At 34.0% G+C, this 20,685-nt stretch overlaps 1 protein-coding gene across 2 annotated transcripts; it reads left to right on the top strand.

Annotated features, from left to right (window-relative positions):
- The first annotated feature begins 17,069 nt into the window (after positions 1 to 17,069).
- Positions 17,070 to 19,534, top strand: LOC114264710 (protein translocase subunit SECA2, chloroplastic-like). 2 transcript variants are annotated; one of them, XM_082913557.1, is made up of 7 exons: positions 17,070 to 17,133; positions 17,315 to 17,394; positions 18,272 to 18,326; positions 18,408 to 18,477; positions 18,554 to 18,760; positions 18,871 to 18,994; positions 19,424 to 19,534. In XM_082913557.1, the coding sequence occupies exons 1-5, from the start codon at positions 17,107 to 17,109 to the stop codon at positions 18,595 to 18,597; spliced, it is 276 nt and encodes a 91-aa protein (XP_082769683.1). In that variant the 5' UTR covers positions 17,070 to 17,106; the 3' UTR covers positions 18,598 to 18,760; positions 18,871 to 18,994; positions 19,424 to 19,534. The 2 variants fall into 2 exon arrangements, with proteins under 2 accessions (XP_082769683.1, XP_082769682.1); XM_082913556.1 differs by having other exon boundaries at positions 17,083 to 17,133; positions 18,571 to 18,760; positions 19,424 to 19,532.
- The last annotated feature ends 1,151 nt before the right edge of the window (positions 19,535 to 20,685 follow it).

Here is a 20,685-nt window from a genome sequence, read left to right as displayed (position 1 = left end):
CATGCACAAACGGCGAGAATAGAGGAGCTTTAGTGCGAAATAGAAGAGATGGTTTATAGAGATTATTTTCTTGAGTCACAGCTTCAATACTTGTGAGAGAGGAGACTCAAGTGCGAGATAGAAACGAGGGTTTGTAGAGGGCGTCTTTTCGGGTCACGACTTTAGTATTTGTGTGTGTGTGAAAGTAAGTGATTAAGGTGAGAGTGATCTCTTAGTTTCTGACGACATTTTAATAAAGATAAATAATTAGGGATAAAATATTTTCGTCTCAAACTCATATGTTCGTTGCCTAATCAACAAAAATACAAAAACAATGTTGTGTGGGGATGGAGAATTTATTGGTGATGAAATATTTTCGTCTCCTTCAACTTAACCTTATGAGACGAAAATATATTCGTCGCACAATCACTCAAAATGCAACACAACACATGGAGAATTTATTAACGACGAAATATTTTCGTCTCCCAAAACATATCCTTCCGAGACAAAAATATATTTGTCGCCTAATTAACAGAAAGATAAAATGAGCATGAAGAGTTTATTGGTGAGGAAATATTTTTGTCTCCCATAACTTATCCTTCCCAGCCAAAAAATATATTTGTAACCAAATAAATAAGAAAATGAAACGACATCGTCTAATAAGTTTCGAATTTATTGGTGACGAATTCCTTTTGTCGCAAAAAACTTTAAAATTTGTTACAAAAATGTTTGTCTCCAATGAGCTAAAATAATTGGCGCCAACAAGAAAAAAAATTGGAGCCTCTTTTTTTCTGATGAATTTATTTTTTCGTCTCCTACAGTTTTGAGAAGAATTAAAAGAAACGACAAAAGTAATATTTGGTCATGTTTGGGTTACATTCTAAAACGAAAATAAATTTTATCACCAAATTTTAAAAATTAATTATTGAAAACTCCATACTAAACAAGATAATATTTTCTATTAATTTTGAAAATTACAAATTTTTTATTATTTGTTTCTCTGTATTTTTTCTCACAAAAAAATATCTACATTAATTATCTTTTTTTTTTTTTTTTGTGGAGAGAGGTTTTGACCTTTGATTTTTCTGAAATAGGTGTTTTAGACGGAAAAGGTAGAGTTGGTTCAGACAATGAGAAAAAGTGCTTGCGTACATAGGGTGCCTTATTGGATAATAGCTTCAATGTTGGCATGCACGAAGGGCTTAAGTGTGAGACAGAAGAGAGGGGCTTTTGCGCGAAATAGAAGAAATGGTTTATAGAGTGTCTTCTTGAGTCACGACTTCAATACTTGTGAGAGAGGAGTAGACTCAAGTGCGAGAGAGAAATGAGGGTTTGTAGAAAGTGTCTTCTTGGGTCACGACTTCAAGGTCCGTGTACATGAAAATGAGTGATAAGCGTTAGAGTGTATCTCTTGGGGTCACAGTTTCAATGCTTCGAAACACAAAACCATGGCATTTTAATAAAGAGAAATGATTAGTGATAAAATATTTTTGTCTCCTTCAATACCAGAACAAAGAATTTATTATTGGTGATGAAATATTTTTGTCTTCCACAACTTAACTTTATGAGATGAAAAATGTATTCGTCTCGCAATCAATTAGAATTTATTAGTGACGAAATATTTTCGTCTCCCACAACTTATTCTTCTGAAACAAAAATATATTTGTCGCCTATTTAATAGAAAGATGAAATGACATTGTCTGCATGATGGAGTGTTTATTGATGACGAAATATTTTCGTCTTCCATAACTTATCCTTCCCAGACAAAAATATATTTGTCGCTTAATAAATAGAAATATGCAACGACATCGTTTAATAGGTATGGAATTTATTGGCGACGAATTACGTTCGTCACAAAAAAAATTATATTTTGTGACAAAAAATGTTCGTCTCCAATGAGCTAAAATAATTCGCGCCATTGCAAATGAAATTGGCGCCTCATTTTTGCACACAAAATTTTGTTTTCATCACCTATACTTTTGAGAAAAATTAAAACAAACGACAAAATTAATATTTCGTCATCTTTGGCTTAAATTTTAAGACAAAAAAAAATTCGTCACCAAATTTTGTCACAATAGCCTAGATTTCTTGTATTTTTTATTGATTTTAAGCATTTGGTGACGAAATTTGGTTTTCCTCTCTAAAAATAATACATTTGGAGACGAAATTATTTCCTCTCTAAATTTTTTTACAATGGTGACGACAAATTTCATCTCCAAAATGGCGCCAAATCTTCCACCAAATTTTCCAAGGGCGGGAAATTGTTTTGTGACGAAAAATAAAATTTAGAGACGAATAAAATTTTCGTCACCTATTGTTTTATTTGATTTTAAGCATTTGGTGACGAAATTTGGTTTTCGTCTCTAAAAATAGTACAATTGGAGGCGAAATCTTATTTTCATCACTAAAACATGTATATTTGGAGACGAACTATTTTTTCGTCACGCGTTTTTGTCACCATAGACCTTTTTTGTTGTAGTGACAACAGCCATTGTTGTGAAGCCAAATGAACCCATTTCGTGGCCCATTTCGATAATCTAAACCGTTCACATTTTATAATATATCAAGTAGAACATACTTGCAAAAAATCAAGTTAATCAAATATCGTTTACCCTTTCATTCACTCACATTTATTTTCATTTTAATACTTTAAATCATAATTGTTATTTATTTGTGTAGATAAAGATGTTAGTAGATGAATGGATAAACGATATCCGATTAACTTGATTTTTTGCAGGTATGTTCTACTTGATATATTCTAAAATGTATATGGTTCAGATTATCGAAATGAGCTCATTTAGCTGCATAACAGTGGCTTCTATGCACCCCAAATCTAGGCTTGAACACCAAAATATAGATATAATGGCCTCATATCTACAACCGTGTCCTTGTTAAAGCCTACTATTCTTTTTATTTTATTTTTTAAAATATGAGAAAAAAAAGGATAAATTATCAATAGATTCTAATAGTGGGATTAATTCCCATCAAGTCTTATTGAAAACAACTCTTGGTAAAATTGTCACTAAATATAATTTTTGTTGTGACAATTTTTTTATATAAGTCGCTAAAAATTGACAATTAGTGACTTTTTTGTAATAATTTTTATAAATTGTCACTAAAACTTACAATTAGTGACGATTTTTTATGACAAATTTTTTCCATAAGACCTATTAGACAATAAGTTTACTTATTAGGATCTACACGTAAGTATTCAGGAAAAAAATACATTTTGATTCATATATTTAACTTACATAAAATGTGATGTTTCATATTTTTATACGGACATGTAAAAATATTTTAATCAATATTTATATATTTAATATTTTATTTTGTACATTACACAGATTTCCTTCTTGAATTGGCTTTTTCAAAAAGATAATTGTTAAAAAGTCTAATTTAAAGAGTGTATAAAATATCAGATTTAGTGGATATTTTTTGTTAGTGAAATGTCCATTATTTGTGAAATAGTTTAGTGAGAAATATTTTTATTGGTTTTGGAGAACATTTTGTTTTCAATTTTACCTCTTAATTTATTTGTTGACTTTTTTCTACACTATCTGTTCAAATTTTTTGGTTATCTATTCAAATTATTATTTTTATATGTTTAATTTTTTTGATTATCTGTTCAAATTTGTATCTATCTATTAAAATTTACCAATTCACCAAACCTATTTTTTCCTATCTTTTGAAATTTACAAAGCCTATTTTTTCTATATGTTCAAATTTTTATTTTAATTTGTCTGAAGCAGTGAGTTAATCGATTTGATCCATATCATTTTGCACAGTCAAGATTTCAATTTTTTATTTTTATTTTTGTATCTATTGAAATATATTGAACAGATCTGAGCCTTTTTGAACAAATCTATTCGATCTTCATCTTCAACCACATCAACCCTAGATCTAGATCAACCATCAACAAACCCTAATTCTATGCAAAAGAAACAGTCCAATTTGTACATACCAACCAGTTTAAACAGTCCTTAAATCGCCGTTTCATAAATCAGAAGAGGAATCAAAAGAGAACAAGAGGTTGGTTACATATTACATTATACATTACTCTCTACCTAAGAAGGAGAGAGGAGTTTTTGTTGTTGTAAAACCCAAGTTGTGTGTAGGATTATTTTATTAGATAGATTAGTAATTAAATTAACTTATATGAGTCATTTATTAATATCAAAGAATTAGTTATGAGATGGCATTATATTTCCTATTACTTAGATGGATAATTTTGTAACTTTGAGAAATTAGGTTAATAAGCCCACCTATTGTGGCTTTAAGTCTTGGAAAACAAACAAAACAGAGGCTATGAATTGCTCCATAGGCGGCTAGGGTTTGAGAAGGTAAAAGAAAAAGAAAAAAGAAAAAGAGAAGAGCTGCAGAAAGGGTTTGGAAGAGTCAAAGGTGAAGGTAGCAAGCAAGGGTTTGGAAAAGTTTAAAATTAAAGAAAAAAAACTCAAACCAAGGAAGAGGGAGGATTCATAAGAGTGGTGGTTTTGCTTTATTCATCACTTAGGTAAGATTTATTTTATTGTATTCCTATCTATGATTTTAGTGTTAATATATCAATAGATGATTTTATGGGCATATATGATTAAATAGATATATTGATGTAGTCTATGTTGGGGGCCTCAATTTTGCTCAATTTTAGAGTGTATTTTGCATCCCATTTGGGTGGTTCATATTTTGAGATTGATATGTGATAGGTTAAGTTTAATGGTGATGTATTTGTGGGATACACGATTGACTACAAGCAATTACAAATTTTTACATGTATATAAACAACAAGAGAATAATATGGGTTGAGAATTTCTGAAGCCGTGATGGCTTTGTTTTGATGCTAAATCTTGAGAGTTCCTAATAGACTATTGGGTTAATTTATTTTATTGTTGTTACAAGAAGAGATGGATGGGTGCACATAATAATTGTTTATGCGGTGTAATATTTTATTAGGTTTGTGAGATTGAGGTGGATCTTGGTAAATTGAGATTAGCTTGGAAAATATTATTTTAGCTGTTCGAAGGTAAGTAACCCTCTATCACTGTTGGTTCATTTTTATTCCTACTGAATCGTTTAAAACTATAAATATTTATTTATAGCTTTCATGTTCTCTTAAAATAAAATATGGGTCAAGTATAAAACAACATCGAATATTATTATGAAAGTTATTTGAATATTTTGTGAAACTATTCTGAAAATTGTACCAAATATTTATTCCGAAAATATCGAATATTTTATTTAAAAGTTGTGTATTGTTTGAATTTTGAACATCACTCTAGTCTGACTATGATTTGGACCCTAGCCAATGGGGGTTATTTATTGGCACAGAAACTAGTTTCTTTTGGGGCTTTACCACCGGCCTATGTGTGGTTCTGGGCCTTATCACGGGCTAAGTGACCGTAGTCATTAAGACATTGGTTTTATGAATCAAATTATTGAACCATCTGAATATCGAACCATCGATTTGAACAACGAATTTCCTTTGAATTATCTTGTTGGATTTTCAATTAAAATGTATTGTACATTGTTTATTTTTAGCTATGAAACCGTCTTACAAATAATTGTTCATTTATTGAACTGTAGAAAAAAAATTATATTTATTGGTTATCGATTTATTTATTTATTTTTGTATACTTGATCCAGCTAGCAGTGATGGTTGGTTATTTACTGGGCTATCTAGCTTACTCTTATTTTTTTTCAGATTTTGAAGAGTAGAGCTGCGCGGGATCTTTTTTTTTACATGTGGGAGTGCCGAGAGTAGGACCATGATTTAAGTACTTGGATTATTGTTTTGTTAGTGGATTAAATTAGTGGATTTGGTGGACATTTTCAATTGAGAACTATTTATCTTTATGGATTTTGGCATTATGACAATTAAGGATTTAATTTGAGTATTTTATTTTGTGGGTTATGTGATTGGATTCTTAGCCTTGCATGCTCACTTATATGAGTGTGCAGCGTTGTCACAGAGCTTGGGGCGTGACAATTTTATGGTATCAGAGCCAGGTTATAATTTTAAAGGCTGGTATAAAATAGTGGTGAGATTGGGTAGATGTAGTATTGGGAACGCTTATAATTTGATATAATGTTAATTTTATTTACATGTTATAGGGACTTGAGAATAGAATAAGATAAGGTTTTATTATTGATGCATATAGGTTGCAATGGAACATGAGGAGACATTGACAAATCTCGTGTGGTTAGTATATATAGCAAGATATTGCTTGTAGACTTGACTGTTTTAGATATGCGGGACTTTGACATAATTCTTGGAATGGATTGGTTGGAAACCAATTATGCTTCTGTTGATTGTCGAGGCAAAAGGGTAGTATTTTAGTTTCCTGATCAACTAGAATTTTGTTTTGTGGGTAGTGGACTTAACACTCCTCTTCTGGTAATCTCAGCTTTGCAAGCTAGACGGTTGTTAAGGAATGGTTGCGAGGGCTATTTAGCTTCTGTGAGAGATACCCGTGAGACTGAATTGAAGTTAGAGGATATTCTAGTTGTGAAGGAATTTTCGATGTTTTTCCTGAAGAGTTACTGGGGTTGCCACTAGATAGAGAGATTGAGTTTGCCATTGAATTGATACCTGGCACGGGTCCTATCTCCAAGGCTCCGTATCGGATGGCCCCAGCAGAGTTGAAAGAGTTGAAGGAACAGTTACAAGAGTTACTAGATAAGGGCTTTATTAGGCCTAGTGTTTCTCCTTGGGGTGAGCCCGTTTTATTTGTGAAAAAGAAAGATGGTAGTTTTCGCCTTTGCATTGATTATCGAGAGTTGAACAAGGTGACAATCCGAAATAAATATCCTTTGCCTAGGATAGATGACCTATTTGATCAGTTGCAAGGAGCACAAGTCTTTTCTAAGATTGACCTTTGTTCTGGCTATCATCAGTTGAAGGTTAAGGCGGAAGATATACCTAAGACAGCCTTCCGAACTAGGTATGGGCATTATGAATTTTTAGTGATGCCGTTTGGGTTGACCAATGCGTCTGCAGCTTTTATGGATTTAATGAACAGAGTATTTAAACCCTTCTTAGATCAGTTTGTGGTAGTTTTTATTGATGACATTCTTGTGTACTCAAAGAGTAAAGAGCAGCACAAAGAACATCTGAGAATAATGTTGCACATATTAAGGGAGAAGAAATTATTTGTTAAATTAAAGAAGTGTGAATTTTGGCTGGAGAGTGTATCATTTTTGGGTCATGTGATATCTAGAGATGGGGTGTCTGTTGACCCCAAGAAAGTGAGGGCGGTGGTAGAGTGGAATAGGCCTACTAGTGTCACTGAAATTTGTAGCTTCTTGGGTTTAGCAGGTTATTATAGAAGGTTTGTTGAGGAATTTTCCCGAATTTCTATGCCTTTGACTCGTTTAACACAAAAAGGGGTTAAATTTGAATGGTCTGATGATTGTGAGAAGAGTTTTCAGGATCTAAAGAGTCGATTGGTGTCTGCTCCAGTACTTGTAGTTCCGTCCGGAGATGAAGGTTTTACCATCTATAGTGATGCATCGAAGATGGGCTTGGGTTGTGTCCTGATGCAGAATGATAAAGTAGTGGCATATGCGTCTAGGCAGTTGAAGCCATATGAGCAAAATTATCCTACGCATGATTTGGAGTTGGCTGCCGTGGTGTTTGCATTGAAAATCTGGAGGCACTATTTGTATAGGGTGAAATGTGAGATATTCACTGATCATAAAAGTTTGAAGTATATTTTCACTCAAAAAGAATTGAATATGAGGCAAAGGCGATGGTTGGAGCTATTAAAGGACTATGATTTGACTATCAATTATCATCCAGGAAAAGCCAATGCAGTGGCGGATGCCTTGAGTAGAAAGACCCCGAGTAATTTGGCTACCTTAATCACTGACCAAAAGAATATCTTGGAGGACTTACAGAGGTTGAATATTGAGATTAGATGGCATAGCCATGGAGTGCAGTTGGCAAACCTTAGAGTTCAACCCACATTGATTGATAGAATTAAAGATGCTCAGGAAAAAGATCCTCAGTTGCAAAAACTTAAGGCTGAAATAGAAATAGGTCTACAGATGGAATTTTGTATGCATAACGATGGAACCTTGAGATTTGGAGAGAGGTTGTGTGTGCCTAATGATTTAGAGCTCAAGAGAGAAATCCTGAGAGAAGCTCACAGTTCAGGATATACTGTACATCCAAGGAGCACTAAAATGTATAAAGACTTGAAGAGGAACTTTTGGTGGAATAATATGAAGAGGGAAATTGCTCAGTATGTTGCTCAATGTTTGGTATGTCAACAAGTGAAAGTTGAACATCAGAGACCTGCAGGTAAGTTACAACCTCTTCCTATTCCCGAGTGGAAGTGGGAACATATTACCATGGATTTTGTGACAGGGTTGCCTAGGACCCAAGGTGGTAACAATGCTATTTGGGTTATCGTTGATCGATTGACCAAATCCGCTCACTTTCTAGCTTTTAAGGTAGGGTTCTCCTTAGAGAAGTTTGCAAAATTGTATATCAAGGAGATTGTGAAGTTGCATGGTATTCCGGTGACCATAGTGTCTGATAGAGATAGCAGATTTGTATCTATGTTTTGGAGGAGTTTGCATACGGCTTTGGACACTAGTTTGAATTTTGGCACTGCCTTTCATCCTCAAACTGATGGACGGTTAGAGAGAACTATTCAAACCTTGGAAGATATGTTGAGGGCTTGTGTTATCGATCTTGGAGGTTTTTGGGATGAGCATTTGGCCTTAGTGGAATTCTCTTATAATAACAGTTATCATGCGAGTATTCAGATGGCACCATATGAGGCTTTATATGGACGAAAGTGTAGATCACCTATGTGTTGGGATGATGTCGGTGAAAGGAAGTTGTTAGGGCCTGAGATTGTGCAACAAACAGTGGACAAGATTAATCTTATTAGAGAGCGACTTTGCACGGCACAGAGTAGACAGAAAAGTTATGCAGATAACATGAGACACGATTTGGTGTTTGGGGTTGGAGACCATGTGTTCCTTAAGGTGTCTCCTATGAAAGGAGTAATGAGGTTTGGTGTTCGTGGTAAACTGAGTCCTAGATTTGTTGGGCCATTTGAGGTTTTAGATCGACTTGGTGAGGTAGCTTACAGACTTGCCCTACCACCTTCACTAGCTGGAGTTCATAATGTTTTTCATGTCTCAATGTTAAGGAAGTATATACCGGATCCTAGTCATCTGATTGATCATGCACCGTTGCAGTTTAAGGAGGATTTGACATATGAGGAACTCCCTATACGAATTGTTGATAGGAAGGAACAGGTTTTGAGGCGTCGAGTCATCCACTATGTTAAGGTTCAATGGAGTAATCACTCAGAAAGAGAAGCAACTTGGGAACTCGAGGATGAAATGAAACGAAAGTATCCACAACTTTTTGAGACTTCAGGTATGTCAAATTTCGAGGACGAAATTTCTTTTATGGAGGGAAGGATGTAAAACCCAAGTTGTGTGTAGGATTATTTTATTAGATAGATTAGTAATTAAATTAACTTATATGAGTCATTTATTAATATCAAAGAATTAGTTATGAGATGGCATTATATTTCCTATTACTTAGATGGATAATTTTGTAACTTTGAGAAATTAGGTTAATAAGCCCACCTATTGTGGCTTTAAGTCTTGGAAAACAAACAAAACAGAGGCTATGAATTGCTCCATAGGCGGCTAGGGTTTGAGAAGGTAAAAGAAAAAGAAAAAAGAAAAAGAGAAGAGCTGCAGAAAGGGTTTGGAAGAGTCAAAGGTGAAGGTAGCAAGCAAGGGTTTGGAAAAGTTTAAAATTAAAGAAAAGAAACCCAAACCAAGGAAGAGGGAGGATTCATAAGAGTGGTGGTTTTGCTTTATTCATCACTTAGGTAAGATTTATTTTATTGTATTCCTATCTATGATTTTAGTGTTAATATATCAATAGATGATTTTATGGGCATATATGATTAAATAGATATATTGATGTAGTCTATGTTGGGGGCCTCAATTTTGCTCAATTTTAGAGTGTATTTTGCATCCCATTTGGGTGGTTCATATTTTGAGATTGATATGTGATAGGTTAAGTTTAATGGTGATGTATTTGTGGGATACACGATTGACTACAAGCAATTACAAATTTTTACATGTATATAAACAACAAGAGAATAATATGGGTTGAGAATTTCTGAAGCCGTGATGGCTTTGTTTTGATGCTAAATCTTGAGAGTTCCTAATAGACTATTGGGTTAATTTATTTTATTGTTGTTACAAGAAGAGATGGATGGGTGCACATAATAATTGTTTATGCGGTGTAATATTTTATTAGGTTTGTGAGATTGAGGTGGATCTTGGTAAATTGAGATTAGCTTGGAAAATATTATTTTAGCTGTTCGAAGGTAAGTAACCCTCTATCACTGTTGGTTCATTTTTATTCCTACTGAATCGTTTAAAACTATAAATATTTATTTATAGCTTTCATGTTCTCTTAAAATAAAATATGGGTCAAGTATAAAACAACATCGAATATTATTATGAAAGTTATTTGAATATTTTGTGAAACTATTCTGAAAATTGTACCAAATATTTATTCCGAAAATATCGAATATTTTATTTAAAAGTTGTGTATTGTTTGAATTTTGAACATCACTCTAGTCTGACTATGATTTGGACCCTAGCCAATGGCGGTTATTTATTGGCACAGAAACTAGTTTCTTTTGGGGCTTTACCACCGGCCTATGTGTGGTTCTGGGCCTTGTCACGGGCTAAGTGACCGTAGTCATTAAGACATTGGTTTTATGAATCAAATTATTGAACCATCTGAATATCGAACCATCGATTTGAACAACGAATTTCCTTTGAATTATCTTGTTGGATTTTCAATTAAAATGTATTGTACATTGTTTATTTTTAGCTATGAAACTGTCTTACAAATAATTGTTCATTTATTGAACTGTAGAAAAAAAATTATATTTATTGGTTATCGATTTATTTATTTATTTTTGTATACTTGATCCAGCTAGCAGTGATGGTTGGTTATTTACTGGGCTATCTAGCTTACTCTTATTTTTTTTTCAGATTTTGAAGAGTAGAGCTGCGCGGGATCTTTTTTTTTACATGTGGGAGTGCCGAGAGTAGGACCATGATTTAAGTACTTGGATTATTGTTTTGTTAGTGGATTAAATTAGTGGATTTGGTGGACATTTTCAATTGAGAACTATTTATCTTTATGGATTTTGGCATTATGACAATTAAGGATTTAATTTGAGTATTTTATTTTGTGGGTTATATGATTGGATTCTTAGCCTTGCATGCTCACTTATATGAGTGTGCGGCGTTGTCACAGAGCTTGGGGCGTGACAGTTGTTGGCTTGGAAATCTAGGGTTTTGAAAGAGTTTTTTGGAAGCTCGGAGGTAGGTAAGGTAATCTTGTAATGGTAGTGTTGGTGAGAGAGGAGGCCTAATGGAAAACGTGGACTCTAATGAGCCAAAGAAGAAGAGGCCTCATTTGAACTCTAACAACTTACTCTCTCTATGAAATCGAGTTGTTCTTGTAGATCTGGACGACGATAGCCGTTAGGGTTTGAAGAGGAAGAAAAAGATGATGGCGACGATTAGGGTTTGAAAATGAAGAAGACGGTGGACCGACGGTTGACTTGTAGATATGGACTAACGGTTGGATCAGAGGTGGATGGTTGAGTGAACCACGTTGAATTCGTCTTCGCTTGCCGCAACCGCCTCATCGCTAACACTGACGTTCTTTACGACAATGGTGTAACGGGGGATCTAGCTTCGGCGATAGTGAAAGAGAAGATCTACAGTGGATGTCTGTGGTGGTGGAGAGAAAAAAGAGCATATGAGAGAAAAAAAGACGAGAGAGGGGTAGCAAACTCAACTCGGATTGTCGATTTGAACTCCGATCTACACCGTCGCCATGGGCAGCCTTTGAGTTAACCATGCAGTCTCTAATTAAAGGCAGCAGATCGAAGAGAGAGAGAGAGAGAGATTTAAAATGAGAGGTTTGTCCCCATATAACGCATATATACACCTAGATAGTTTGGTCAGTTATCTAAGCTTGTCCTTATGGATAACTATTTTAGCTCTTGAACTTTTGACCAACTAAAATTCAATTATGGATTTATGGACTGAGTGTTCGTTTTTTCTTCAATTTTTTCTTTTTGTTTTTCTTTTTAATATTTGTGAACTTTAAAACATATATATAAAAAATTTACGCTTTTAAGTTCTACTTAACAAATTAAAATTCCTAGGATTTCAAATTATAGAAGAATATGGAAAAAGTTTGACATAAATTGATCATACTTTTCCTACAAACATAAAACATCCTAGAACTATCTTGAAGGCTTAGGCTTGTACCGAGCCCAAAATCGGATTGGAGTGTGTTGTTGGGTTTCGTAGGCCTACTACATTCTATATTGATGATCTGAATAATTCACACTATTACAAAAATAGTTAAAGATCACACTTTGACAAAAAAAAAAGATCTCACTTTTATTGGAAGTGTGATAAAAAAAATTATATTGATATTTTAATCACACTTAATTTGATTGAGTGTGATAATATTTATTTTTTATGTCACTTTTCAATTAAGTATGATTATATATATATTTTTCAATCACACCTTCTAATTAAAAGTGTGATTATATATATACTACTACTTTTTAATCACATTTTTTAAACAAAGTGTGATTATATATATATATTTTTTAATCACACATTCTAATTAAAGTGTGATTGTTTATATATTTTTTAATCACACATTTTAATTAAAGTGTGATTATATATACACAATTACTTTTTAATCACATTTTTTAAACAAGTGTGATTATATATATTTTTTTTAATCACACATTCTAATTAAAGTGTGATTATTTATATATTTTTTACTCACACCTTTTTAATTAAAGTGTGATTGTATATACACTACTACTTTTTAATCACACTTTTTAAGTAAGTGTGATTATATATATATTTTTTAATCACACATTCTAATTAAAGTGTGATTATTTATATATTTTTTAATCACACCTTTTAATTAAAGTGTGATTATATATACACTACTACTTTTTAATCACACTTTTTAAACAAGTGTGATTATTTATATATTTTTTAATCACACCTTTTTAATTAAAGTGTGATTGTATATACACTACTCCTTTTTAATCACACTTTTTAAGTAAATGTGATTATATATATATTTTTTAATCACACATTCTAATTAAAGTGTGATTATTTATATATTTTTTAATCACATTTTTTTAATTAAAGTGTGATTATATATACACTATTACTTTTTAATTACACTTTTTAAGTAACACTACAAGAAAAGTGGGCTTATGAGACGGAACTTTTTGCGACGGCACATTTGCCGTCGCAAAAAATGTGACCTTTTGAGACGGCACAATTTGCCGTCGCAAAAAATGTGACCTTTTGAGACGGCACAATTTGTCGTCGTAAAAAATACAACTTTTTAAGACGGCACGACTTGCCGTCTCGCAAAAAAAAAATGTGACTTTTTGAGACGGTACAACTTGCCGTCGCGAAAAATATGCCTTTTTGAGACGGCACAACTTGTCGTTGCAAAAAAATGTGACTTTTTGAGACTTCATATATATAGTTACAAAATGGTTTAAATAAATGCAATGGTATTTTTCTATCATAAAAAAAAAAAATTGAAAAAAACGACGTCGTCTTACTCTTTTGATATAACATTTCTCTTTTTATCAATTTTTTCATCTTCCTGTCTCTCTGTCTCTATCTCTGTCTCTCTTCTCTTTCTCTCTCTCACTCATCACTCTTCTCTGTCTGTCTGTCTGTCTGTCTCTCTCTTTCTCTCTGTGTCTCTGTCTCTCTTCTCTTTCTCTCTCTCTCACGCATCACTCTTCTCTGTCTGTCTCTCTTTCTTTATGTCTCTGTCTCTATCTCTCTTCTCTTTCTGTCTCTCACTCATCACTCTTCTCTGTCTGTCTGTCTCTCTTTCTCTTTGTGTCTCTCGCTCATCTCTCTTCTTTCTCTGTCTCTCTCTCGTTTATCTCTTTTTGCTATTCTCTCTCTCTCTCTCTCTCTCTCTCTCTCTTTGTCTATCTCTCGAGCATCTTTTGTTTCTCTTTTTTTTTGTCTCTGTCTCTATCTCTCTGTCTCTCTCGTTTTTCTCTCTTCTCTCTATCTCTTTTTTCTATGTCTCTCTCTCTCTCGTTAATCTTTTTTCGCTTTTTTTTCTCTCTTTTTGTTTATCTCTTGTTCATCTCTTGTTTCTCTATCTTTTTCTGTCTCACTCTCTCTCTATCTTTTTCTCTCTTTGTCTATCTTTATCTCTTTCTCTCTCTGTCTCTCACTCATCACTCTTCTCTTTCTCTGTCTACATGTCTGTTTGTTTGTCTGTCTGTCTCTCTCTCTCCCTCACTGTGTTCGCCTTGCTCACTTTCTCCCTCATATCTTCTCTATTTATTGAGCTCCCTCTCGATTTAGCAATCCAACCATGTTGGGGACCCCCAGTGAGCGGTGACCCCCAGCACCCCCACCTCCACGTGGGGGGGCTGTGAGAGCAAGAGTGATAATAAATAAATAAATAAATTTTTTTGAACAATCAGAAAACAGTGGGGGTGGTGGGGGTCACTCCCACTGGGGGTCTAGGGCATTTTTCTTATCGATCCACTACAAGAAAATGCACTTTTAACGACCACTTTGTCTCTTTCTCGCTTATCACTTTGTCTCTATCTCTCTATCTTTCTTCTCTATCTGTCTCTCACTCATCTCTCCCTCTCACCACCCATCTCCTCTACCACATTTACCACTCACTACAAGAATTTACACATTTTGCGACCACTTTTGCCGACCAAAAAAATTTTTGTTGCAAAAAAATGACATTTGGCGACCAAATTTTAATTAGTCGCAAATGATCATTATTTTTGGCGACCAAATATTTTTGGTCGCAGAAGGTTATATTTTGGCGACCAAAAAATTTGTTGGTTGCAAAAAGTGGTATACTTTTGCTGACCAACTACAAATTTGGTCGCGAAAGGTCACATATTTTTTGGCGACCAAAAATTTGGTCGCGAAAACCTTATTTTCAGCAACTAAAAAAAATTAGTCGCCAAATTAGTACTTTTAACGACTAATATTTTAGTCGCCGTTGATTAAGATTTGGCAACTAAAAAAATTTGTCGGCGAAAAAACCTGTTTTTGCGACTAATTTGACGTTTGGTCGCCAAAAGTTTGGGGGGAAATTTGATTTTCAGTGGGGGCGGGATTTGAATTTTCTTTCTCTCCTTCGGTGCCCACTCTCTCTACCAGGCCTCACTGCCAAGTCTCAGCCTTTCTTTCTCTCTTTCTCTCCACCTAAGAATCCTCCTCCACATCTTCTCTTTCTCTCTCTCAAAAAACCCCCATATTCAGTTTTGTATGGCAGTTCGCTTGCTAGCATACGAGGTAGCTGACCTCTGCCTAGGCAAGCCGCCTCTCAAATCTCTCTCATGGTCGATGTCATTTGCTACCTCTGCAAAGACGAAAACCTCTCTTCTCCTTCCTCTGCTCTCAAATTCCCTGTTTCTGTCTTGCTCCCTAAACTTCCTGGTCTTGTCAAGCACGTCGAACCCTCTTGCAGGTATGGCTCTCTTTCTCTTTCTCTTTCTCTTTCTCCACTTCCCTGTTCTTCCCCATCATCTATCTACAAAGGAATACATGATTTAGGGCAATCCATTTGCAAAAATTGGGTTTGTGTACTGAAATTGTTCATTGGGAAATTGATGATAGGCACTGGGTATAAACCGTTGATGATTTATTTGAAGCTATCAGATCTGAGGGCGCATCATTGTTTCATATTATTTTTGTTTGTTGGTCTGTATTTTCATGCTATTTGTGTATATTTAAAGCTGCATTCGATACTTTTTTTGGGATAAAAAATTGGGTTTTGGGTTTTATATTCAGTATTTATGCAATAAAAAATTGGGTTTTGGGTTTTATATTCAGTATTTATGCAATGTGCCTGGTAGATTGAGTGATTCACTTTTATATTTTGTTGTATTTGCTTTTATAGATTGCTTGATAATAGGTTTTTCAATGTGTAGAGGGGTTTCTCCAATGTCCTCTACATGTTCGATAAATTGCCTCAAAGAATTGACCCCACAATTCCAGCCAAGAATCTATGCATGTTTTATATTATGTGTTATTGATTGTTACTAATTGCAGCCAAGAATTGATTGTTACTGATGTGTAGAGGGTTACTGATTGTTTTACATTATATTACCCCACAATTCCAATCAAGAATTGTGAATTGTGAATTATGAATTGTGAAGAAAAAAAAAATTTGTTTGGGGTTTTTTTAATTGTTCTCTTTTTCAATGAAACTCTAAAATTACTAATTTGTAGATTTAAGTTATGATTTATGAAATTAGGGAAAACCATTTGAGTTTTAAGATTTTCTTTTTTTGATTTACAAATATCACTGATTTTTTGGGTTTATTCTATTTATGAGTTTTATTTGTAACACTAATTTGTGATTTACATGTAGATTGAGTTTTAGGGAAAGATTTGTCCACACACCTTCCGAATAATCTTCCAATGGAAAGATTTTTCCACACACACTCCTACAGTATTGTGGGAAAATATGATATAAAATCTCTTATTATTTTTTTTCACATCATCCTATTCTCCTCTATGAGCCACGTCCACCCTGTACAGAGCTTCAAAAAACTCATCCATTATCCCAAATTTCAATCATGTATTGCCCGTACAAAAAAGTAGCTCCCTAACTCCTCAAATAGTCAGCCACCCAAGCATTCTTGTTCTTGCCAGTGACACACAAATCTGGAAAAGTCATGGTGCACGGATAATACCCATTCACATCATGCCCAAATCTAATTTGTCTCTAGTCAGCAATCCTGAAGGCTGAATCTCATATTATTGGGAAAACTTGACATACTTTTCTTTTGCCCTTCCATGGAACCACTGCATAGGAACTATTTACTTCCCTAGATGCCTACCCTCCAGCACCATAGCCACTACTTACTTTGAACTGTCTTTTCCATAAACATCCACCTAATTCATGTCTAATGAATTAACCTTGTTTGTGAACCTTAAAGATTCATCGAATTTAAAGGTTTTGATGGAGAATCATTTAAAAGAACACGCTTCGCTACTTGGATGAGGAGAGATTGTTGCAATTTAGAAGTATGCCTATTCAAATTTAAATGAATCTTCTAAAATTAAAATTTCAAATTCCATATTCATTGTCAATTTCATCTAAATATTATATTAACTGATTAGCAAAATGAATGTCTCTTTAGATCTAAAATTGTTTAATAGGTTTAAATTGTTCTAAGAGAGTAAATTTTGGTTTTTCTTCTGACAGGTGCAAAGAAAACATGTTTATGACCTTAGGCAATTAATTTTAACAGGTGATTCCGAAAGTTGTTCACAACACATATTCCAGTGAGTCCCTTCCTACCTTGTGATTTAATTTGTGCTTCCTATTCAAGTAGATCAATCAAGTATGATGCATTTACTTTGTATGCATGCATTATCATACTGATGGATGCTCCTTTGTTTTCTATTTATGCATGAAAGTTTATTACTCTCCAGGTAGTAAATCTGCTTGCATTGTGAGTTCTTTCGGAAAAAGTGTGATTGGCATACTGGTATTTATCCTAGTGAAGTATTTATTTGACATATATTTTACTTCAATAGAAGCGATATATACATACATAGCATTGCATAAAAGAAAACTTGCTGTCTCATGTTTCTAAGTCTTTGTATAATGCATGTCAAGTGAGCATGAAATATAAATTATTCAAAGAAGCAAGTGTTTCTATAACATGTCTCAAAGAATTAACAAAGCATGCTTTTAAAAATTTCATATTTCTTCATGCAATGGTGACACCTAGGATGTTATAGGAACTGATGAATAAGGTGAGAGAAACAGGCTTAAATGGAGGAATAGGGTAAAAATGACAATTTTGCCCTTCTAAAAAAGGGGCATGCCATGTACATGGTCATTTTCTGTCAGGATTCCTACCGGATCCAGAGTCCAGATGGAAGGACCACATTTAAAATCGCTTAAAAGTGAGGTTAAAATTGTTGATATTAAAATTGCAGGAAACAAGGTGTGACTTCATTCGAACTACAGGACTAAGTTTATGTCTGTACTCTTCTTCTTTTCCCCTATAGTCATACATACATTCAAGTCATTTCATTTTTTGACAGCTACGTTCCATTTTCCATGTCATATTTCAATTGGATGGCATAACCATTGTTGTACATCATTATGAGCACTGTCATTATCTTGAATGTACTAACAGATTAATTATAGGTACATGCAAGCTGTTGTAGATGAAATCATTTTTGGAAATGTTGATCCACTGAAGGTAGGTAGAAATTTCCGCCTAGAGTATGGTATATGGATGTCTACGTTTTTCTGATTTTGAATCACTTTATTTGTCTTATAGCATCCAAGCAAGTGGAATTTGGGAAAGCTCTTGAAGGAGTTCAATGGAATTTCAGGGAAGATATTGAATGGTGAGCTTGTAAATTGTCATTTTGTTCTGTAATCTTGCATATTGTTTGAGTTAGATGATCTATATAAATCATCAAGGAATGGATCTTCTACAGACTCATTTGTGGCGATTACAGAGGTAGCTTTACGGGAATCCCTCACACAGCTTCATGAGTTAAGTTCTGTAAGTATTAACGATTTTCACCTTCCAAACTTGCCCTCACCTCCAAATGCCTTCAGAGGAATACGTAGGTAGAGCTCCTCATCGAAACGTTGGCTTGCCGTATGCTCAGATGATTCAGCTAAGTGAGTGCATTCTTAATTCCTTGGTGTTGTATATTAGGATATAATGAAGAAATTCATTTGGCTTTTAATTTTTATGCGGCAACTTATAATTTTGGGACCAATTAATGCAGAGATGGAAAGTACCGACCAACTGTTAATCTTCTCCGCAAGTACCTTGGAGATTTTATAATTGCTTCATATTTGGATGTTGTACAAGAATCTAGGTATGATGATGCATATATGAAGGAAATAGAGGTAACATCCTTCCTATGCATTCTCTAGGTGATGGATCAGATTCTTTACTTTTTCTTTTTTTGATAAATAGGGATCAGATTGGGCATTGCTTGTTAGTATGACCTAACCATCCGTGAACACACGCAGGATACCTCTAGGTCTACCTGAAAATAATAAAATTTCAATTATTGTAATTGTTAGACCTAAAAACCATTGATATAATATATATGTATTTGGTGAATTTACATCACCGCTTGGGGCCTCTCTCATCTAAGTGAATAGCATTGTTATCTTTGAAGATGAGAATTTTAAATCAATTCTTTTATTCCCCAACTCTTCTTGCACATGAATATCTTTCACAGACACTTTCAGTCTCCAAAATTGACTTGTAATCATTTTACTGACTTAAAAAAATTATTTTTCACTTTTTGTGTTTCTTGTGGAATGCAGAGGGCAGTTCTTGTGAAAACTCTAGATTGTTTCTGGAGGGATCATCTTGTCAACATGAACAGGCTCAGTTCGGCGGTATAGTTCATAATTTTGTGGATTTAACTCTTTTAAGCTATTTTATTTTATTTTTATTTTGTGTGTGTGTGTGTGGGAAAAGGGACTCCTTTTCTTTTTTCTTTCTTTTTTTTTAATTTTTAATTTAATATATGTATATATATATATTTATAAGCATTGAGGATCAGGATCAGTTAGTGATGTGAACTCAAGAAGACCAATTTGTTATTGAGTTTTTCTTAACTGATAATGAAAGTTTGTTCTTGCCCCTGAATTGGATTGCAATTTTCCCTATTGTGGATGACAATTTTGAGATATCTTCTCTTTCTAAAGGTGGCACATCAAACTCTCACAGGTTAAAGAGAAGAGGGCAAAACTTGAAAAATTAAAAACTACTTTTGTTCGGAGAGCGTCCGAGTTCTTGAAAAACTACTTTGCTAGTTTGGTGGATTTTATGATAAATGACAAAAGTTACTTCTCTCAGGTATGTTCAAGGGATGTTGCTTTATTCTAGGAAATTGTCAATATGTATGACATGAATCCGAGCCCTGAGCTTTGCTTGTTGGATTAAACAGAGGGGACAATTGAAGAGGCCTGATCACGCTGATCTTCGGTATAAATGCAGGACATATGCTCGCCTTTTGCAAAAAAAAAAAATATGCTCGCCTTTTGCAACACTTGAAGGTTAAATTACATAGGAGTTGCCCAATTATCAATATGTATCTTTAGTCGTTCATCTTCTTATTTATTCTATTTCTCTGAATGCCCATGTTTCCTTTGCATTTGTAAAGTCTTGACAAGAACTGCTTGGGTCCATTGAGAAAAGCTTATTGTACCTCCCTTAATTTGCTTCTACGTCATGAGGTCTAGGCAAATAAACCTCTATTACATTTTCTTATAGCTACTCTATTGTTATGTCTCATGTTCCAAGTTACATATTCTATCTTCAATTAGAGTTATTACTTGTATTAACGCATTCCATTATTTATTGTAAATTTTTAAACTTTAATGTTGGTTCACTGGTGGTGTGCCTTGACCTGAAGAAAATAACTATTGTGTATCTTCAGACTCTCTCGGGCATCGACATCTGTTTGGTGATACCTTTCTATATTCTTTAAACTATTAGTTCAACCGTCTGTAGACATTTTGAGAGATTTAAAACTTCCCTGACTGTTTGCTAAGTTTAATCTAGCTAATGTTCTATCTGT

This window comes from Camellia sinensis, chromosome 2 (genome assembly GCF_055761805.1).
Source record: "Camellia sinensis isolate YWXY chromosome 2, ASM5576180v1, whole genome shotgun sequence".
NCBI lineage: Eukaryota > Viridiplantae > Streptophyta > Magnoliopsida > Ericales > Theaceae > Camellia > Camellia sinensis.
This window is presented reverse-complemented; position numbering and strand designations above follow the sequence as displayed.